Source organism: Dasypus novemcinctus, chromosome 5 (assembly GCF_030445035.2).
Source record: "Dasypus novemcinctus isolate mDasNov1 chromosome 5, mDasNov1.1.hap2, whole genome shotgun sequence".
NCBI lineage: Eukaryota > Metazoa > Chordata > Mammalia > Cingulata > Dasypodidae > Dasypus > Dasypus novemcinctus.
This window is the reverse complement of record NC_080677.1, coordinates 101,382,630-101,399,722: the sequence shown is the minus strand read 5'-3', so window position 1 is coordinate 101,399,722 and position 17,093 is coordinate 101,382,630. Positions and strand designations below refer to the sequence as shown.

Sequence of the window (17,093 nt, the reverse complement as noted above, 5' to 3'; positions counted from 1 at the left end):
CTTTCATTAGTGATATTAGCAGCAGTTGATGTTAACTGAATATTTATTGGCTTACCACAGCCTGTAAATGGTGATAATCTAATAGCATTTCTTTTTTTTTTTTAAGATTTATTTATTTATTTATTCTCTCCCCTTCCCCCCAACCCCGGTTGTCTGTTCTCTGTGTCTATTTGCTGCGTCTTCTTTATCCGCTTCTGTTGTTGTCAGCGGCACGGGAATCTGTGTTTCTTTTTGTTGTGTCATCTTGTATCAGCTTGCCGTGTGTGCAGGGCCATTCCTGGGCAGGCTGCACTTTCTTTTGCCCTGGGTGGCTCTCCTTACAGGGCACACTCCTTGCGTGTGGGGCTCCCCTACGCAGGGGACACCCCTGCGTGGCACGGCACTCCTTGTGTGCATCAGCACTGCGCATGGGCCAGCTCCACAGGGGTCAAGGAGGCCCAGGGTTTGAACTGCAGACCTCCCATGTGGTAGATCGATGATGCCCTAACCACTGGGCCAAGTCCGCTGCCTAATAGCATTTCTTTTTCATTTGTTTTTAAGTTAAGAGAAAAGATGAAAGTGGTGAAGTCTGAGAGGGTTTCAAATGCAAGCTTTCACTTCCTCTCCATATGGAGTCAGAATGTGTCACATTCTAGTACAAGGATATCTTCACAAATCATGGAAACTCCTATTATTGGGTATACTATTATGAAGGGATGCTTTTGCCTATCTACTCCTTAATTACTAGTGGTACAAATCATTTAGGAAGGAGAATAAATGCTTGAATCTTTCCCTGTGTTTACTAAATTTTAAGATAGTAAATTGACTATCATTCTCGAGCTGACCAGTTTTTAAAAATATCATATATTTAACCATATTTGATAGACTTCAAGCTATTGAGATAATTATCCTTTTGAAACTTAAATTGTCCCATCTTTGGCCAATGGGAGACTCAAGTTGGGTCCTGAATTCTTTTGACAGGTATCCTGGCAGACATTTGGGAGTTTCTTTGCTATACAACATGATCAGTTGTTCCAGGCTCATCTTGCATGTTTCTTTCCCCAGACCTGGAATCATCCATTTTTCCTGATTTCTTTTGAAAGGAAATGGCATTTCAAGGCCACAATCTTGGTGCTAGGATTGTTCACTGCTGCTCAACATTATTTCTAAGCCTATTGAATGAACAGAGCTAAACATACACACATTTTCAAGATAAAATAGTTTCTAAGTCTATATTGAAAATTCCTATTCAAATTCAGGACCACAGGATTTTTCTTTAACTTTCTGTATTACATATGTATTTCCTTTCTTCCCTGCTGACAATACTGGTTCTCAAGGATACAAAGACTAGTCAAACTAGAATATCCTATAATTACTCATTTACTGAATATATTTCTCATTAAACAAAACAGTAGTCATATTATGCCACCACCATTACAGTTTATGATATATCTCAAAAAATCTTGCATTTTAAAAAGAGTTTGGCCATATTTACATTATCTGAAGGATAATATCAGAGGAACAATATTGCCTGTGTTCTTGTATGTTGTTAACAATGTCCCTGTATTAACTGAAAGTCAATTTTGCTGCATATGCATCCTTGGTTCACATTTTCTTTCCATGGATAGTCTTAAATATGTCACTCCATTTTCTTTTTTTTTTTTTTAAGATTTATTTTTGTTATTTCTCTCCCCTTCTCCCCCTCACCCCACTTGTCTGTTCTCTGTGTCCATTTGCTGTGTGTTCTTCTTTGTCCACTTCTGTTGTTGTCAGCGGAACTGGGAAACTGTGTCTCTTTTTGTTGCGTCATCTTGCTATATCAGCTCTCTGTGTGTGTGGCACCACTCCTGGGCAGGCTGAACTTTCTTTTGCGCTGGGCGGCTCTCCTTATGGGGTGCAATCCTTGCGCATGGGGCTCCCCTATGCGGGGGACAACCCTGAGTGGCACGGCGCTCCTTGTGAGCATCAGCACTGTGCGTGGGCCAGCTCCACATGGGTCAAGGAGGCCCGGGGTTTGAACTGCAGACCTCTCACGTGGTAGGCGGACGCCCTATCCACTGGGCCAAGTCTGCTTCCCTCCATTTTCTTTTGACATAAAGCATTGCTGTTTAAACGTTTAATAATGATTTATATTTTTCCTTATAAGTCACTTGCTTTTTTGCCTACATGTCCAAAGGATATATTAATTTATAATTTGTATTTTTAAATAGTTCTTTTTATTACAGAGAGTTTCCTTGAAATATAGTTTTTGTGCATGTTATGTTCCTTTGGTTCACCTTCTCAAGGAATCCTTTCATTCATATATTGGCTCATCATTTCCTTTCTTCAAATCTTTTTGAAGATGCTGATTCACAAATTCTCTTATGTATTCCTTCATTCCTATTTGATTTTTGAATTTTTCTTTCTTATCATCTTTTTCTCCTTATGACATTATCTATTGTATTATTAGCCCTTGTGTTTATTATAATTTATTCTACAAGTTTTAAATTCCTTTTTCCTTTTTCCCTACTTCTTCCCTGAGTCCTGTTAACTCATTCCTGAACTTCTCTAATTCTGATTTATGTCATTCTTTTATGTCTTATATTATTTTCCTTATATCTTTTAGCTTGTTTTGAAATAGGTTTCAATTTTAATCTGTTCTGAGGAAATGTTTTTCTAGTGATTTTCATTGTCTATAGAGAGATTATTCGTCTCCCTAATCTACTTATTTTTATAATAACTTTGTATGGGATTTGACCTTGATACTTTTCTGTTGTTTATTTTTACATTAATTTTGTTTTCCTGAACTTTTAGAAGGAAGCTTGGTTCTGGATAGCTCTTCTAATTTCACAGAGTTCCCTTTTCTGTTGTTCTATTGTAATGATACTAAATGTGGTGGCTTAGTTTATAAGGTTACCCAACCCCACCTTCATCTGGACTTTCTCTTTTCCATGTCTTGCTTGATTTTGATTCTATTCCCAATGTAAGCCCTGGCCCAGAAAGGGAGCCCTGCCCACTCAGTTTCAAGAGTTCATTGGATCTAGATTACTAGATTACTCTAGCTTCTTTAGTACTTACTCCTGACTCATACATTGGAATGGACAAAACACTCTAAATTGGCCTGTCATGCTTTCCAGTGAATATTTGTTGTCTGTTTTTGAAGCATTCATGTTGTTGGGTCCATTTTATGCTGTATTACTTCTGTATTAGTCAGTCAAAGAGATGCTGATGCAAAATATTATAAATCTGTTGGCTTTATGAAGGGAATTTATTTGGGGTAGAAGCTTACACTTACCAGGCCAAAAGCATAAGTTACTTCCCTCACCAAAGTCTATTGCCACATGTTGGAACAAGATGGCTGCTGATGTCTGCAAGAGTTCAGGCTTTCTCTTCAGACTTCCTGGTCCCAGCTTCTTCCAATGTCAGCTATAGGCTGGAATAAGTCTTGTCTCTCTCCTAGGGCTCATTTCTCTCTGGGCTCAGCTGCTCTGGTATCTCCACAAGGTCAGCTATAGACTATCAGGATCTCTCTTCCCTGGGGCCGCTGACATGTCTAAGGAGCCATCTCTATTCCTCTGTTTTCTTCTCCTATGTATTGACTTCCCAGTGCTCCAGCATCAAAAAACTCTTACTAACTCCTCTGCTTTGTCATTTTCTCTGTGAGAAAAGTCCTACTGACTTGGTCCAATCAAAGCCTTAATCATTATTTAATCAAGTAAAAGTTAAACCTCTGAATTTAATATAATCTAATACAACCAGAGGAACAGACCAGTTTACAAACATAATACAATATTGATTTTTGAAAATCATAAATAATACCAAACTGTTACAACTTCCTACTTCTTTCTCCTTTATGGACACTATTATCATACAGATGTTGAGGTTGCTGATGTTTTCATTTTACCTGCTTGTATTCTGAAGTTTGTAATGGTCCTTGTCACTTAGCATCTTTCCAGGATCTGTTGAGACTTAATCTTTTTTTATTTACTTCTTTAAAGTGGAGCTATAATTTACATATAGTAAATTTTACCCTTTTTAGTGTACCATTTTATGAGTTTTGATAAATTAATATAGTTATATGCCTACCAACATATTAATACCTCAGAAAATTTCCTTGGGCTCCTCTGTAATCAATTTCTCTCCCCCACTCCCTTGGCAATCATTAATCTGTTTTCTCTTCCTATAATTTTGTTTTTTTCCAGATTGTCATAAAAATGGAATCATACAATATATAATCTTTTGAATTCAGTTTCTTTCACTCATCATATTGTATATAAGAGTCATCTATGTTCTTATGTATCTCATGCTTTATTACTTTTTATTATTTAATAGTATTCCATTGTACGGATGTACCACAGTTTTTTATCCATTTTATCAGCTGAAAATTGTTTCTAAACTTATATATTTTTTATAATTAATTTATACTATAAATAAATATAAAATAGAAACCACTGTAAGCTTTATAATAAGTCTTAAAATCAAGTAATATGTTTTCTCCAACTTTTTTCTTAATTTTCAAATTTTGGTTTTTCCATCCCTCTGCTTTTCCATATAAATTTTAGAATGGGCCTTGCCAATTTCTATTTTTTTTTAAAAAAAGCTCTGCTGGAATTTTGATTGAGATTGAATTACATCTATTGATCAGTTTGGGGAGAATTGACATTGTAATAATACTGAGTCTTCTAATTCATGAACTTTGCATATCTCTTCATTTATTTCAGCCTTCTTTGATATCTTTTATTATTATCTTGTAGTTTCCCTTAGCCTCAGTTTTTTAAAATATAAAAATGGACATCATAATACCTTACCCTGAAATTCATGAGGATGTCATGAAATGCTTATATAAACATTTCAGATACTTTACCTAAATTTATAATGTAATAAACATATATATAAATACTGATATTTTAGTTTTGAATACAGCTAAATTAGCTAAGTTTTAGACACTATGATAACCACTTTATATGCATCATCTCTTTGAATCCCCAGAACAACTTTATGAGGTAAATACTATCCTAGCCTCATTTTGTGGTGGGAAAACCTAGAAATAAAAAGGATAAGTAAGTTGCTCAAAGTTATACAACTAATGTGACTATCTTAGTCTTTTTACAGGAAATAAATAATTACCTCAACCAGAGGAATAAAAATGAAAAAAAAAAAAAAAATTATTGGTTGTTTTTGTGAAACTATCAGCCCTGAAAGACATATGTACTATGTAACTCAGGAATTCTACTCTTAAGGCCAGAATTCTAGCCCATACTGGCTCTATATGTCCCCAGAGTTCAATTCCTAGGTTTATAATGGTACATTGTTAATCAGATTCTCTAAGACTCATGTTTTTATTGCCACATAGATCTTTTGCTGTAGAACTCATTCCAGGGGAACAATCATTTGAGAAGAGTCCAAGCTTATCTCCGAATTTGCATTGAGTTAAATTAAAACTCTTTCCAGTTAATTGAAGTTTTCCTCCTTTCCACCAGCTTATATCTCTTTGGTCAAAACAGTCTAAATACAGATTGATGAAATTATTGTGTGAGACTCACAGTTGGAACTAAATGCTTAGATGAAAACCACTAGCTCACTCTTATTTCTTTTACAAACCTTTATAACTAACAAATATGGTACTTGAGTCAACTCAACAATTCAATTTGATCTTCTTGACTGTAAAATAGAATTAATTGAATTTGAATAAAAGTTGCCTGATCCTAAAGAATAGGCTGTTGAAATTTTATGTTATCAAATTTAAGGCTTATTTAGACATATTAAGAGTACCTGATGATTTAAATTTTATGGAAAATTCTATGAAGCTTCTATATGCCCCATGAATTTGATGTCCAAGCAGATATTTGGGGAGACTGAATTATGCTCCTGCCCCCAAAAGGCATGTTCCAATCCCAGCTCTGGTTCTGCAGGTATGAACCCATTTGTAAACAGAACCTTTGAAGATGTTATTTAAGGTATGCCAAACTGAATGAGGATGGGCCTTAATTAAATATGACTGAAACAAAGGAAATTGGATATGAAAGGAAAAACCATAGAGAACTGCCAGAAGCTGGAAATCAATGGAACCTGAAGGAAAAAGTAGAAAATGCCAGAAGGTGTATTCCCATGTGACAGAAAAGCCAAAGAAGCACAAAGATTGCTGACCAGCCAGAAGGAACTGACCCCAGGAGGAAGCAAGCCTTCCAGCCTCTGAAACTATAAGCCAAACATTCCTGTTGTTAAGCCAACTCACTCTGTGGTATTTGATTTAGCAGCTAGACACTAAAACAATTTTGAAAGTTCATTTTTCCAATCTCATATTTTGGAACAGAAAACCTTTCCAGTCTTTTATTTATTTATTTTTTAATAGCCTCTATTTGTATTTGGAGTCATTTAAGATGTATTTTTATTGAAACTTTCATAATATGATTCAATTTTATTGTAACTGAAAACTTTCTCCTAGGATATCAAGATGATTTGTCTAGAATATAAATCCTTGATGTTAGCAATTTGTCAACAAAGCACTGATAGCCTATTACAACAACAATTCTAATTCCTTCTATTCATTCATTTACTCTGTGTTTACTTATTGAGCATTTGTTATTCACTAGGCACTATGGTAAGCCTTGGGAAAAAAGAAAAATAGGTCCCTGCCCACATAGAGATTACAGCCTATATTTTGTGCGATCTTATCAAAGTTATAATAACTTTAAGAAAATGAGTTTTAATCAGCATGTTAATATAGTCATAGTATTACTCATTATACACTCAAGAGTTGGAAAACATCAAGAAATACACAAAATTTGTATATCTAATAGAAAACAGAACAGAAAAGTATCAAAGAAAGAAGTAGCTTTCCCCATATGTATATTTTTAATAAAAACTTTATAGGCAAAACATTTCTCTTTACCTAGTATTTGACGGATTTCTGGCCATTCTTTCTGTACTTCTAGTGCAGACTTCAGTTTAGCACACAGAGGGACATAATCCGTATAATCTATTAATATTCGAATAACGCTGCCTACCAAATGTTTCATCCAAGGAACTGTAATAAACTCACAGAACTGAAAAGAATTGATGAATTTTAATTTAGCAGTACTTTTAATATGCCATTTATACAAGTTCTCAATTTTGTTATGAAAAATTACTATCATGATAATTTTATCTTGGAAATAAAAGATCCTTCCCACTGTCCCACCGCTTATAATTAAACAAAAATGAAAAATAAATTGCATGTTTTTCTGAAACTATCAGCCCCAAAGAGATATGCCCCCAAAGATGTGATGATAGGGTAACATGGAAGAATCATGCTTCTTTTCATCTATCCCCAACTGCCCACCAAATAAGCAGAAATCACCAATTGCATACATTTTCACATTCCATACTCAGCTTGTCAAGACTCCAATTCAAGAAAAAGAAACAGCATCTTTCTTGCTTACCTTTATGTTTATATTCCCATTTTAAACTTTGCCAACAAAACTTTAAAAATGAGAAAAATATAAAAAGTTTGAGTTGATTTTCTTTTGGTAATATCCCCAAATGAGTGAAAGTTTATAAGAACTAGGATGATGACCCATTATGAAGAAGAAAAGGACATAACTCACCGGATTATCTTTTATTACACAAGATGTCCATCCTGGCAGGATCTCTTCATTTATCTCTGACCACACAAAGGAATTTCCAAAGATGTCTCCATGCATACATTGAAAGCACATCTCCACTTGATAGCCATTATTCAGCAATAGCCTGAGCATTACTTCATCATTTAGGGCATACTGAATGGCACTGGGGAAACGGGTATCATTCACATGCATAAAATAACAATTAACATTAGCTCCATGTGAAAGGAGCAGCCGGACAATTTCATGATTATTGGCCCTCACTGCCACAAGGAGACAGTTGAGGGGATCTAGGTTTGGATTTGCACCTGCAGCCAGAAGGACTTCTGTGCAATAGATATCATTATTCGAAACGGCAAAATATAGTGCAGTCTTTCTCCCATCATCATAACTCTCAGAAATATGGTCAGCAAGCAGAGTGTTGACATCAAAATCATTTTCAATGAGTAGTTCTAGACACTGTACATTTTGTCCATCTGCTGCTGAGTGAACTGGTGTCAATCCACTTTTCTGGATTGCATGTTTGGATGTTACTGGAATAAGAAATTTCAGCGCACTAAAAAAAAAAAGTCAAATATCCGCATAACATGAAGAAGAACAAAGAAAAAAATAATTCGACGTCCTCACTAGACAAGTTATTACAGATTAATTAGTTTCTTTTACTATTTTTTTAGATAACCTTACACTAAAGCATTTAACCTTTGTCCATTGATGTACTATTTAGTTTAGCTTTGATTTAGCTTCCCCTTGTAAACATCCTTTGGGCTCATGTTGGATGTTATATATGTTTGGCCCTGGAATTGTTGTTCCTCAGGAATCTGCCCATTTTCAGTTTTTTCCTGAACAGCATAATATGTACAAGCAGTCAATGCTATTTGATAAAAAATATAAAAGTAAGCCCATCTGATGTCATAGAAGTATGCTTCATTATCTTTACCATTAGAAACATGGAGACATAGGAAGTTAGAACTGAAAGTGGCCTTGTATATATTTTAAGTTTCACCTCTTCTTTTAATAGAGCATTGTAAAGTCCAGAGAGGTGAAATGACTTTCCCAAGGTCACATAAATTGATGTGGATCAATGACTGGAACTTAAATCACTGCTCCTCGTTCACTGCTCCCTGAGCAATCTGTCTTTTAATATTGGCCATGTACATCCTGTCTTCTTCCATATAATTTGTAATTGAACTACTGGCCAAAAGGAGAGTCTTTAGTATTCCACCAATATTACATTAGACCAATCGAGGTAACTAAACACAGCTTATGTTTCTAAGTGCATGTGATAAATAGCTGTGAATTTCACACTTGACTGACAAACTGGACACAAATGAGAGCCACAGCAAGGATAACTTGATCTCTTGTGCCTAATTTGGAGCTCCTATGTGTGAATTTATGAACACTGGGAGTCAATCCAGGTAAGGTTTTAAAACTTGTCACTTAGCAGCATTTATGTGTCATCGGCCACTTCACCAAAGTGGCTACTGAAAGCAATACAGCCTAACTAGGTCAAAAATTTTGAATTTCTGATGTATATTTAACTACCTAAAACCACCTTCTCATAGTGAAGAGCTTAAAATTGTGATTATAAGCTTCTATTGACATGTGAGACACATTTTATGATTTAAAAAGCTATCCAACTATTTGTATGGAATAAAGAAATGTAAATTTATAATGAACATTTTCTAAGGAATATATTTAACATTTTACTATAATATTCTGGAGATTTTAGTAAATAATTTGAATGATACTTTTAGTGTTGTTACAAATTTTGATTCTTAGCTACAGGGAAAATTTTAGAAACCTTTAGCCTTTTGTTGAACACATTTTTTCAGGAGATACTGGGGATTGAACCCAGGACCCTGTACATGGAAAGCAAGCATTCAACCAACTGAGCTACAACTGCTCTGCTGTTAAATACCTTCTTAAAAGAAAGCTACTCTTGGAACAACTTGGGCAGAATTCTCACTTATAATCTACTTCCTTCTAAAAGAGAATTTCTTTTCATTATAAAAGTAGCATAAGTTTATTGTGGAAATTTTATAAAGTACAAGAATATAAAAAGAAGTGAAAAATCAAACAAATTCTAAGCATTTAAATACAACCATTTGTAACCATAATTATTTTTTCTATTTCTTTTTGGATTAGGGGGAGTATTACATACAGATATATACTTGTGTACTAAATACACAATTTTGCATTTTTAACTTAAAATTATCACCCTATGATTTATTACTCACAGATAATGCCCCTCGTAGGCAGCTCGGTGTATAGGAAGATGCCCTGCTCTGTTAGGCACATTTCCGCTTCCTCCATATTCCAGCAGGAGGGAAATGCAGTCAGGATTGCCCCCTCCTGCTGCCTCAAATAATAACGATGCCCCATCGTCCGCCAAAGCAAACACATCACCACCTAGTCGTATGAAAATGTTTATACAGTGAGAACTGGGCAGGATTGTCAAGATATTACCCTTAAAAATAACCTGTTGTTTTGCTTTCTTGTTAGGACTTAAAATTCAAAGTAGGGAAGAGGATGTGGCTTGAGAGTCCACCTACCATATAGGAGGTCTAGTGTTCAAACCCAGGGCTTCCTGGCCCATATGATGAGCTGGCCCACGTGCAGTGCTGCTATGTGCAAGGAGTGCCGTACCATGCAGGAGTGTCCCCCGCATAGGGGAGCCCCATGCACAAGGAGTGCACCCCACAAGGAGAGCTGCCCTAAGCAAAGAAAGTGCAGTCTGCCCAGGAGGAGCACTGCACACATGGAAAGCTGACACAGCAGGATGACGCAATAAAAAGAGACACAGATTCCCAGTGCTGCTGAGAATGCAAGTGGACACAGAAGAACACACAGTGAATAGACACAAGAGAGCAGGAGGGAGGAAAGGGGAGAGAAATAAATAAAATAAGTCTTAAAAAAAAATTCAAAGTATAGGATTAAGAGCATCTGTGTTCTCCATGTTTTCAATGAACAGTTACACAGCAGTTTTCATTTGATTAGAAAATCTTTGCATCACAGAAACATGTGGGAAACCAACAAGTTGATTTCTGTGACATACAACTGCTCCCAGGAAAAGGGATAGTTAGGCTTCTTAATTCAGGGACAAGAGTTAACACTCTACGTTCAACAAATGTTATGTGCAAACACTGTATGTAGTCCTGCAGAAAATCCTAGGATGAATTAAGGAGATATGAGGAGAAATGAAACAAAATATCATCAAAGAACTCCAACGGTGGAACATTCAGGAGGCCTTAGGACCAGGAGGCATGACATAGGGAAGGAGTTCTGTGTTTGAATCATGGATCTGTGAGGGTTTGGGCAAGTGATTTACATCTATGCATCTCCACCTCCTCATCTGTAAACTGGCTTAATTCAATCATAGGGCTTATTTCATAATTTAAACGAAGTTGTATTTGGGAGCCTCACAAATGATGTCTTCATTTACAGATAAAAGGAAACTGAGGACAAGACAGGTAAGTGACTGGGCTAGGGTCATACAACTACGAGGTGGCAGAAGCCAGTTTAGGAACTAGATCTAACTCCAGGTTCTGTAATCATATAAAATACTTTTGAATTCAAAGGAGGGCAACATCACCATCTGTCCTGGTGAATTAGGAAAGTATTTTAAAAGATTGACTTTGAACTGTGCTGAAGGGCATTCCAGATAAGGACAAGGACCTGGCCCAAATCCAGACAGAGAGAATGCCAGGCATATTTGGGAATGCCACCAGTCATATTTTGGCTGGAGTACAGTACACAGGTGGGAACAGTGAGGGGTAAACCTGGAAAACCAATTCAGAATTATGCTGTGGGGAACTGTGCATGATTCAGTGGGCAGTAGGGAGACCCTGAGGTTTTTTTGATTGGTTGAAACTATTGCATTGTCCTTGAAGGAAAAGAACTGAGTACAACTTGAAGTATGGATGGGAGACCAGACACCAGAGGGGTGAGAACATGATCACACTAGTCCAGGGAAGATGCAAGGAAATCGCACCAGGATGGCAGAGGAATTGCAAAGGGGGCACCAGCGGGAGAGAAGCTATAGGACTTGGTAACTACTTGGATGTGGGAAAAAAGTTGATGGAGGAATTAGGAGTAGATCCAAACTTTTCGTCTTGGTTGAAAGAAATTATGTCAGGGAGTAGGAAAAGAAGAGGAATTCAGTTTAGGAGGAGATGAGTGTGAGAACCTGGTGAGCCACCTATGGGAAAGTTGGCTGTCTCCAGAGAGAGCAATCAGGGCTAGGCATGTAGATTTGTTGGACTGAGTTGTGGAATAGGGGTCTACGGAAGGGGGTGGGTCCAAAAGCCTGGTGCCCACTTACATTCAGGGGAGGAAGAGAAGCCAGTAAGGAATGTAGGAAATGAGAATCAGAGAGGCAGGAGAAAAATAAAAACAGTGCATTCCTTTTTACATACCTTTGTGGATTAAGTGTTCTAACACATCACAGTGACCATACTCAGCAGCAACACCTAGTGGTGTGACTCCAAATCCGTCCCTCAGGTGGACATTACCTCCATGGTTTAGTAACAAAGCAATGATATCTTTGCGGCCTTGTTTTGCTGCTTCGTGCATTGCCGACCATCGCCTGACACAGGGCTGGTCAAGGCTGATGTTATGTTTAATCAGAGCAGATACCATGTCATAGGAGCCCATCTTTACAGCTTGAAAATAATTTTAAAAGGAACAGTCAATAGCGGGCAGAGTGACACCAATATCTTAGTATTAAACTAATTACCAAATTTAATGTCACGATAGATATTAGCTAATCCTTTTTCTTCCACAGGGTCTGTGCATCTAGTTCTCACGCCCAAATTTTGGTTTGTTGAGATGTAAGTATGCAAGGTGATACTGCCTTTTCTTCAAGAGACTGAGAAGGGACAAGAATTATTTTATTTCATGAAAAATAATGTCTGCTGCTAGGAAAGAATGTCGTGCACATTCTTTTTTAAGCTTCAATTTCTTCATCAACAAAATGGAAATATACCCATTGTAGTGTTTTGTAAATTATGTAAAATGCTTAGTTCAGTACCCAGTCCATAATGGGAGCTCAATAAATGTAAACTATTATTAATAATAAGAGTCATTACTCCTCAGACCCTGGAGCTATATGTGTGAATAATGTTTATCAAAATTTCCCCTGAAAACAAGGTTGTTTTTCTTTCACCAAAGGTAGAAGTAAGTATTAAATAAACTTCCTTTCCCATATTCTTAAAGGGGGATTACCAAAAGGACCCTTTAGAATCTAGGTGGATCAGTTTTTCTAAATGGGTATACTATGCCATAACTAATGGGACCATGATTTATGTGATTCATCAAATTGGATTTCTCTCTTCCCCTCTTCTTATCCCTAATAGCTGAGATTACATTGTTAAAATTTTTATGTCCTATAGATTATTAAGAAATTGTCCTTATTTAAATACTTCTGAAAGATGGAACACAGTTTCTCAGTCATAAGTAAAATCTTAATTAGAAACACAGCACGGTGAGTGCTACTCTCTGCAAATGGGGGTAATACAGTTCCATTCATTCATTCTTTCTTTCTTTCATTCATCCAATTAATACAAGCTACCTCTATGAAAGGCACTGTGCTAGGCATCATGGACAACAGGAAAAAGACAGACTTGGTTCTTCCTCATGGGACTGACAGTCAAGGAACCAAGTCTGCACTGTCTTCTATTTGAAGGGAAATTCACTCTGGGCCTTTGCTGGGAAAGCAGGAGGGGATGTGAAGCCACAAAGAGCATCCTGGGTTGCCAGGAAGCAAAAGGCAGAAAGGCTGTAAGGCCAAAATTAGGCAAAGGGCTCCAAAATGAGCAGTAGGAGAATGAAGACAAGTTGCCTACTTCTTTTAAAGGCACTCAAGCCATAAATGCAGTGGGATTTTAGTTTTACTCCTGCCCACTGTCTAAAGTAGAGTGTAGTGACAAATGACTTTCTCTGACTCGCTCAGCTGCCACTTGGCAGCTCTAATTACCGTGAATTACTTCATCCTTACTGGTGTAATAACAGAGTAAACATTAAGTAAGCTAAACGAATTAAGAGAAATGTGTCCTCATTTGTCTTTTCTAAATCAGAAAAATGTATTACAATGATAACCTCTTCCTTCATAATCTATTTTCCTTTTGCATGACTCAGAGAGCATGTTGATTAGAGATATTTGTCTTCATGAAAACTTAAAAAAATTTTAAATCAAAGCTTCACTTGCAATTTAATTTTTTGAACTAAGAATATATTTTCCATAGAAATAATAATGCACATAATGGAGAATCTCTCCCAGACTAAGCCACAAAGACATTCTCAACCGATAAATGTCTGAAATAATGGAAACCACTACGGCACAGTATTTGTGTAGTATAATTAATTAACATAAAAAACAATCCTCACAGTTTCTGAAGTAAAAAAAAACCTTTTTTTCAATAGTCCTGCTTAAAGAAAGTCAGACTTGAGTTGAAGAATATGTGGAAGTAGATGGAGAATTTTGCTAGAGTTTAAGGAAATAGATGGAGAATTTTGCATAATTCTAGGCACTTTTAAACAGTTAAAAGTTTGCTAGTACTTTTCTATTTTACTTGAAATTTCTGTCACTTTCAATTATTCCCAATGTACGTTTTGTTCATGTAATTTACTTCTTATCAGCTACAAATTGGATTCTTTCCTGACATAAAATATACAGAAAAGAGGATTGGAGGATTGAAAGAAGAAATGGGGTGAGAAAGAAGTATACTGATGTGAGAAAGGAAATGTCTGGAGTAAAATTAACTGGCTGTAAATGCTGTAAGATTGTGGGAAATGGAGGGCAGTGGAATTGACATGTCGTGCCAAACAGATCCCTGAGCTGGCTCCCCACCTTGGGGCCCCATGGCCAAGATAGTCTTGTGGTTATCCAACTGCAGAAAGGTGACCTTAGCTCCAGAGTGGTAGGCAAAGAAGGATTCCAAATGCAAAAAAAAAAAAAAAAAAAATCCCTTAATATATGTCAAATTGTCAAAAATCAGACATTTACCACTCAGTGAGGACCTGTGTAACATACTGTAATATATCAAATGCCATAAATAAGGGCCAGATCCAGACGGCTGACAGGGAAGAGGGGCCCTAGAGGGACTAAAAGTGACTTTTTTTGGTCCATCTAAGGAAATTCTATGAATAGATACAAAGATGGTGGTGTTCGGCTAAGAAAAGTAAAAATAAAAGTTTTTCTTCTTTCTCTTTTGTACAAGTTAATGGACTGTGAGTGGCAAATTTCAAAATAGCTCATAGACTCAAAAAGAAAACTGAGAAAGTACAATGGATGATCTATTTCCCTACAGAACCTAAAAGGACTTAATATGGGTTTTATAGCGAAGGTCCTAGAAAGATAACCCAAGAAAACGCCCTCTCTAAATATGTAGATGATGGGGACACAAATGCACATCCAAGTTTGGAAATTTTCTTTCAGGAATACTCTTGTCTTCTCTTTGACATTACCATTTGGCTTTTAAAACACATTATTTTCACATTTTAATACTATTTGACTCTAACTCAGTAATAATTCTAGTTCTTTTCCCATACTTCAGGTATTCTTAGAGTAGAGAATTAAATCAACATATGGAACTTTGAAATACATGTAAAAATGCTCTGTTTTTGAGTATTTACCCTTAATGAAAAAAATTTAATGACTCAAAAGATAACAAGTGGGTGATAATCATTACATGGTTGTTCCTTAAGAAATAAGTAGATTAAAAAGAACAGGCAGGGATTATTTGCAAAGTGAAGAAGTATGTAAACTCAGGAAAAGTGTGTCTTTTTAAAAAGCAATTATCTATAATAATGTTTATATTATGTTTCTAGATAAACATTATCTATAGAAACAACTATGAACATATGGATGTTGTTACACATACTCCATGGTACATGCTGGCCTTAAAATAATACATTACGTGTTATTGATGGTGAAGCAACCCATAGGCAAATATTTCACCTACTGTCTTTAAAGCCTGTTCAGGAAGAGAGTTCTGGTTTATTTATGAAAAGCACCATGCCATTGCAACATCAAGGCTGGTTAATGTATGTGCATAATTACATGCTACTTGTTCCTCAGTGTTCTTGTTTCCCCTCTTCCTTTAGCAACAGAAGACCCCAAGTTTTCACTAGACACTAAATACCCTGGCCTCTCCTGCACCTAGGCATGGCCAGGTGTCAAACAGTGAACTGATGGGTTGTGAGTGGCAGCGGTGTGTGCAATGTCAGGGTTATCGTCTTAAAGGCACAGATGTTTTCCCAGGGCTTCCTCTTTCTTTCTTCCTGAAGGTTGGGAAATGGTTGCTATCTGGAGAACCCTGGAGTCCCCCTGTAAGGGTAGCAGAGCCACCCTGCCAACCCTGGGCCACTTACTTCTGCAATGCTATATGGGAGAAAAATAATCTGCTCTTTTTAAACTTCAGTTTTTGTTTGCTTGTTTTGTGTTCTGTTTCAGTTTTCTTTTGGTACAAAAGCTTTATCTGTACCTTAACTATAATAATTAGATATTTGCCAAATCTAATCAGAATTTGGGAAGCTAGAAGCTCTAACATGGGGAAAGAGTAATTGAGAAGGAATCAGATCACAATAGCTCCATGGTGTGGATACAGTATTCATTTAACAAATTATGTGCAGGGGTGGAGCACCCGCCGGGCTGTTTCCCTCCCTGTCTGCTGATGATCCCCTCTACATCTTCTAGCGCAACTCAGAGGCGGCCACCTCTGCTTGTTTAGTTCCTAATTTGCTTTGAGTATGCATCTCTATTAAAGCATTTATAACTCTAAATTTCCATTTCAATCATATCTAGCTCTCTTTCTAGACTCTCTGAGAAGAGGAAGTTTAGTACATTTTTCGTTACAGCTGCGCCGCCCAGCACAACATCTGGCATAATGGGGGCTCTCAGGAAATGTTTGTTGCATTAATATTGTTGAATTCATATCATCATAAGTAGAGATTTTGCTAATATTCGTGACTTTTCCAAATTTTCTCCTAATAATATTTAGGGAATTTAGTGATATCTCCATGAACAGGAACTGTGGTGGAGCTTAACTAGCTATGAGAAGGGTGGTGACAATTTATCCTCTTCCCGTGTGGTGGTTGTTAACTAATTTTATCACTTCTTCTCTCCTCCCTCCAGCTACACACACCCACCCACATATACACACGAATTTAGTAATGGCTTTTCTCTCCTGAGCATATAGCAAATGGTAGAGGTTTTACATAAATGTTCTCTAATTTTATAATAATTTTGCAGGGTAGGAGTTGTATTTCCATCTTACACAAGAGGAAACATAGGCCCATTGTAGGTAAGTAACATGATTGCAACCTCAGATGGAATTTGAATCCACAGTGCTCAGGTGCCAAAGCCCAGATTCTTATTCTACCACCATGAGGGAAAGGAAATGTTTTCTCTGGTCCTTTGTAGTTAATCTCTCAGCTTCTACAAACAGACCTGACAATCCTTATTCCTCAACAAATAGCAGTATACACAAGACTAAGAAAAAGCTGATAAAGGACACCTTCAGATTTATTATCATT

General features: G+C 36.7%; 1 protein-coding gene across 6 annotated transcripts in view; it reads right to left on the bottom strand.

Annotated features, from left to right (window-relative positions):
- ASB15 (ankyrin repeat and SOCS box containing 15) overlaps positions 1 to 17,093 on the bottom strand; it is a 76,754-nt gene that overhangs the window by 8,945 nt on the left and 50,716 nt on the right. For all 6 annotated transcript variants that reach the window (XM_058297303.1, XM_058297306.1, XM_071215254.1 and 3 more), the window contains 4 exons: positions 11,975 to 12,220; positions 9,797 to 9,968; positions 7,545 to 8,115; positions 6,851 to 7,004 (listed from right to left, as the gene is read on the bottom strand). In XM_058297303.1, the coding sequence (XP_058153286.1) occupies positions 6,851 to 7,004; positions 7,545 to 8,115; positions 9,797 to 9,968; positions 11,975 to 12,220 (1,143 nt within the window). The remainder of the gene's footprint in view (positions 1 to 6,850; positions 7,005 to 7,544; positions 8,116 to 9,796; positions 9,969 to 11,974; positions 12,221 to 17,093) is intronic.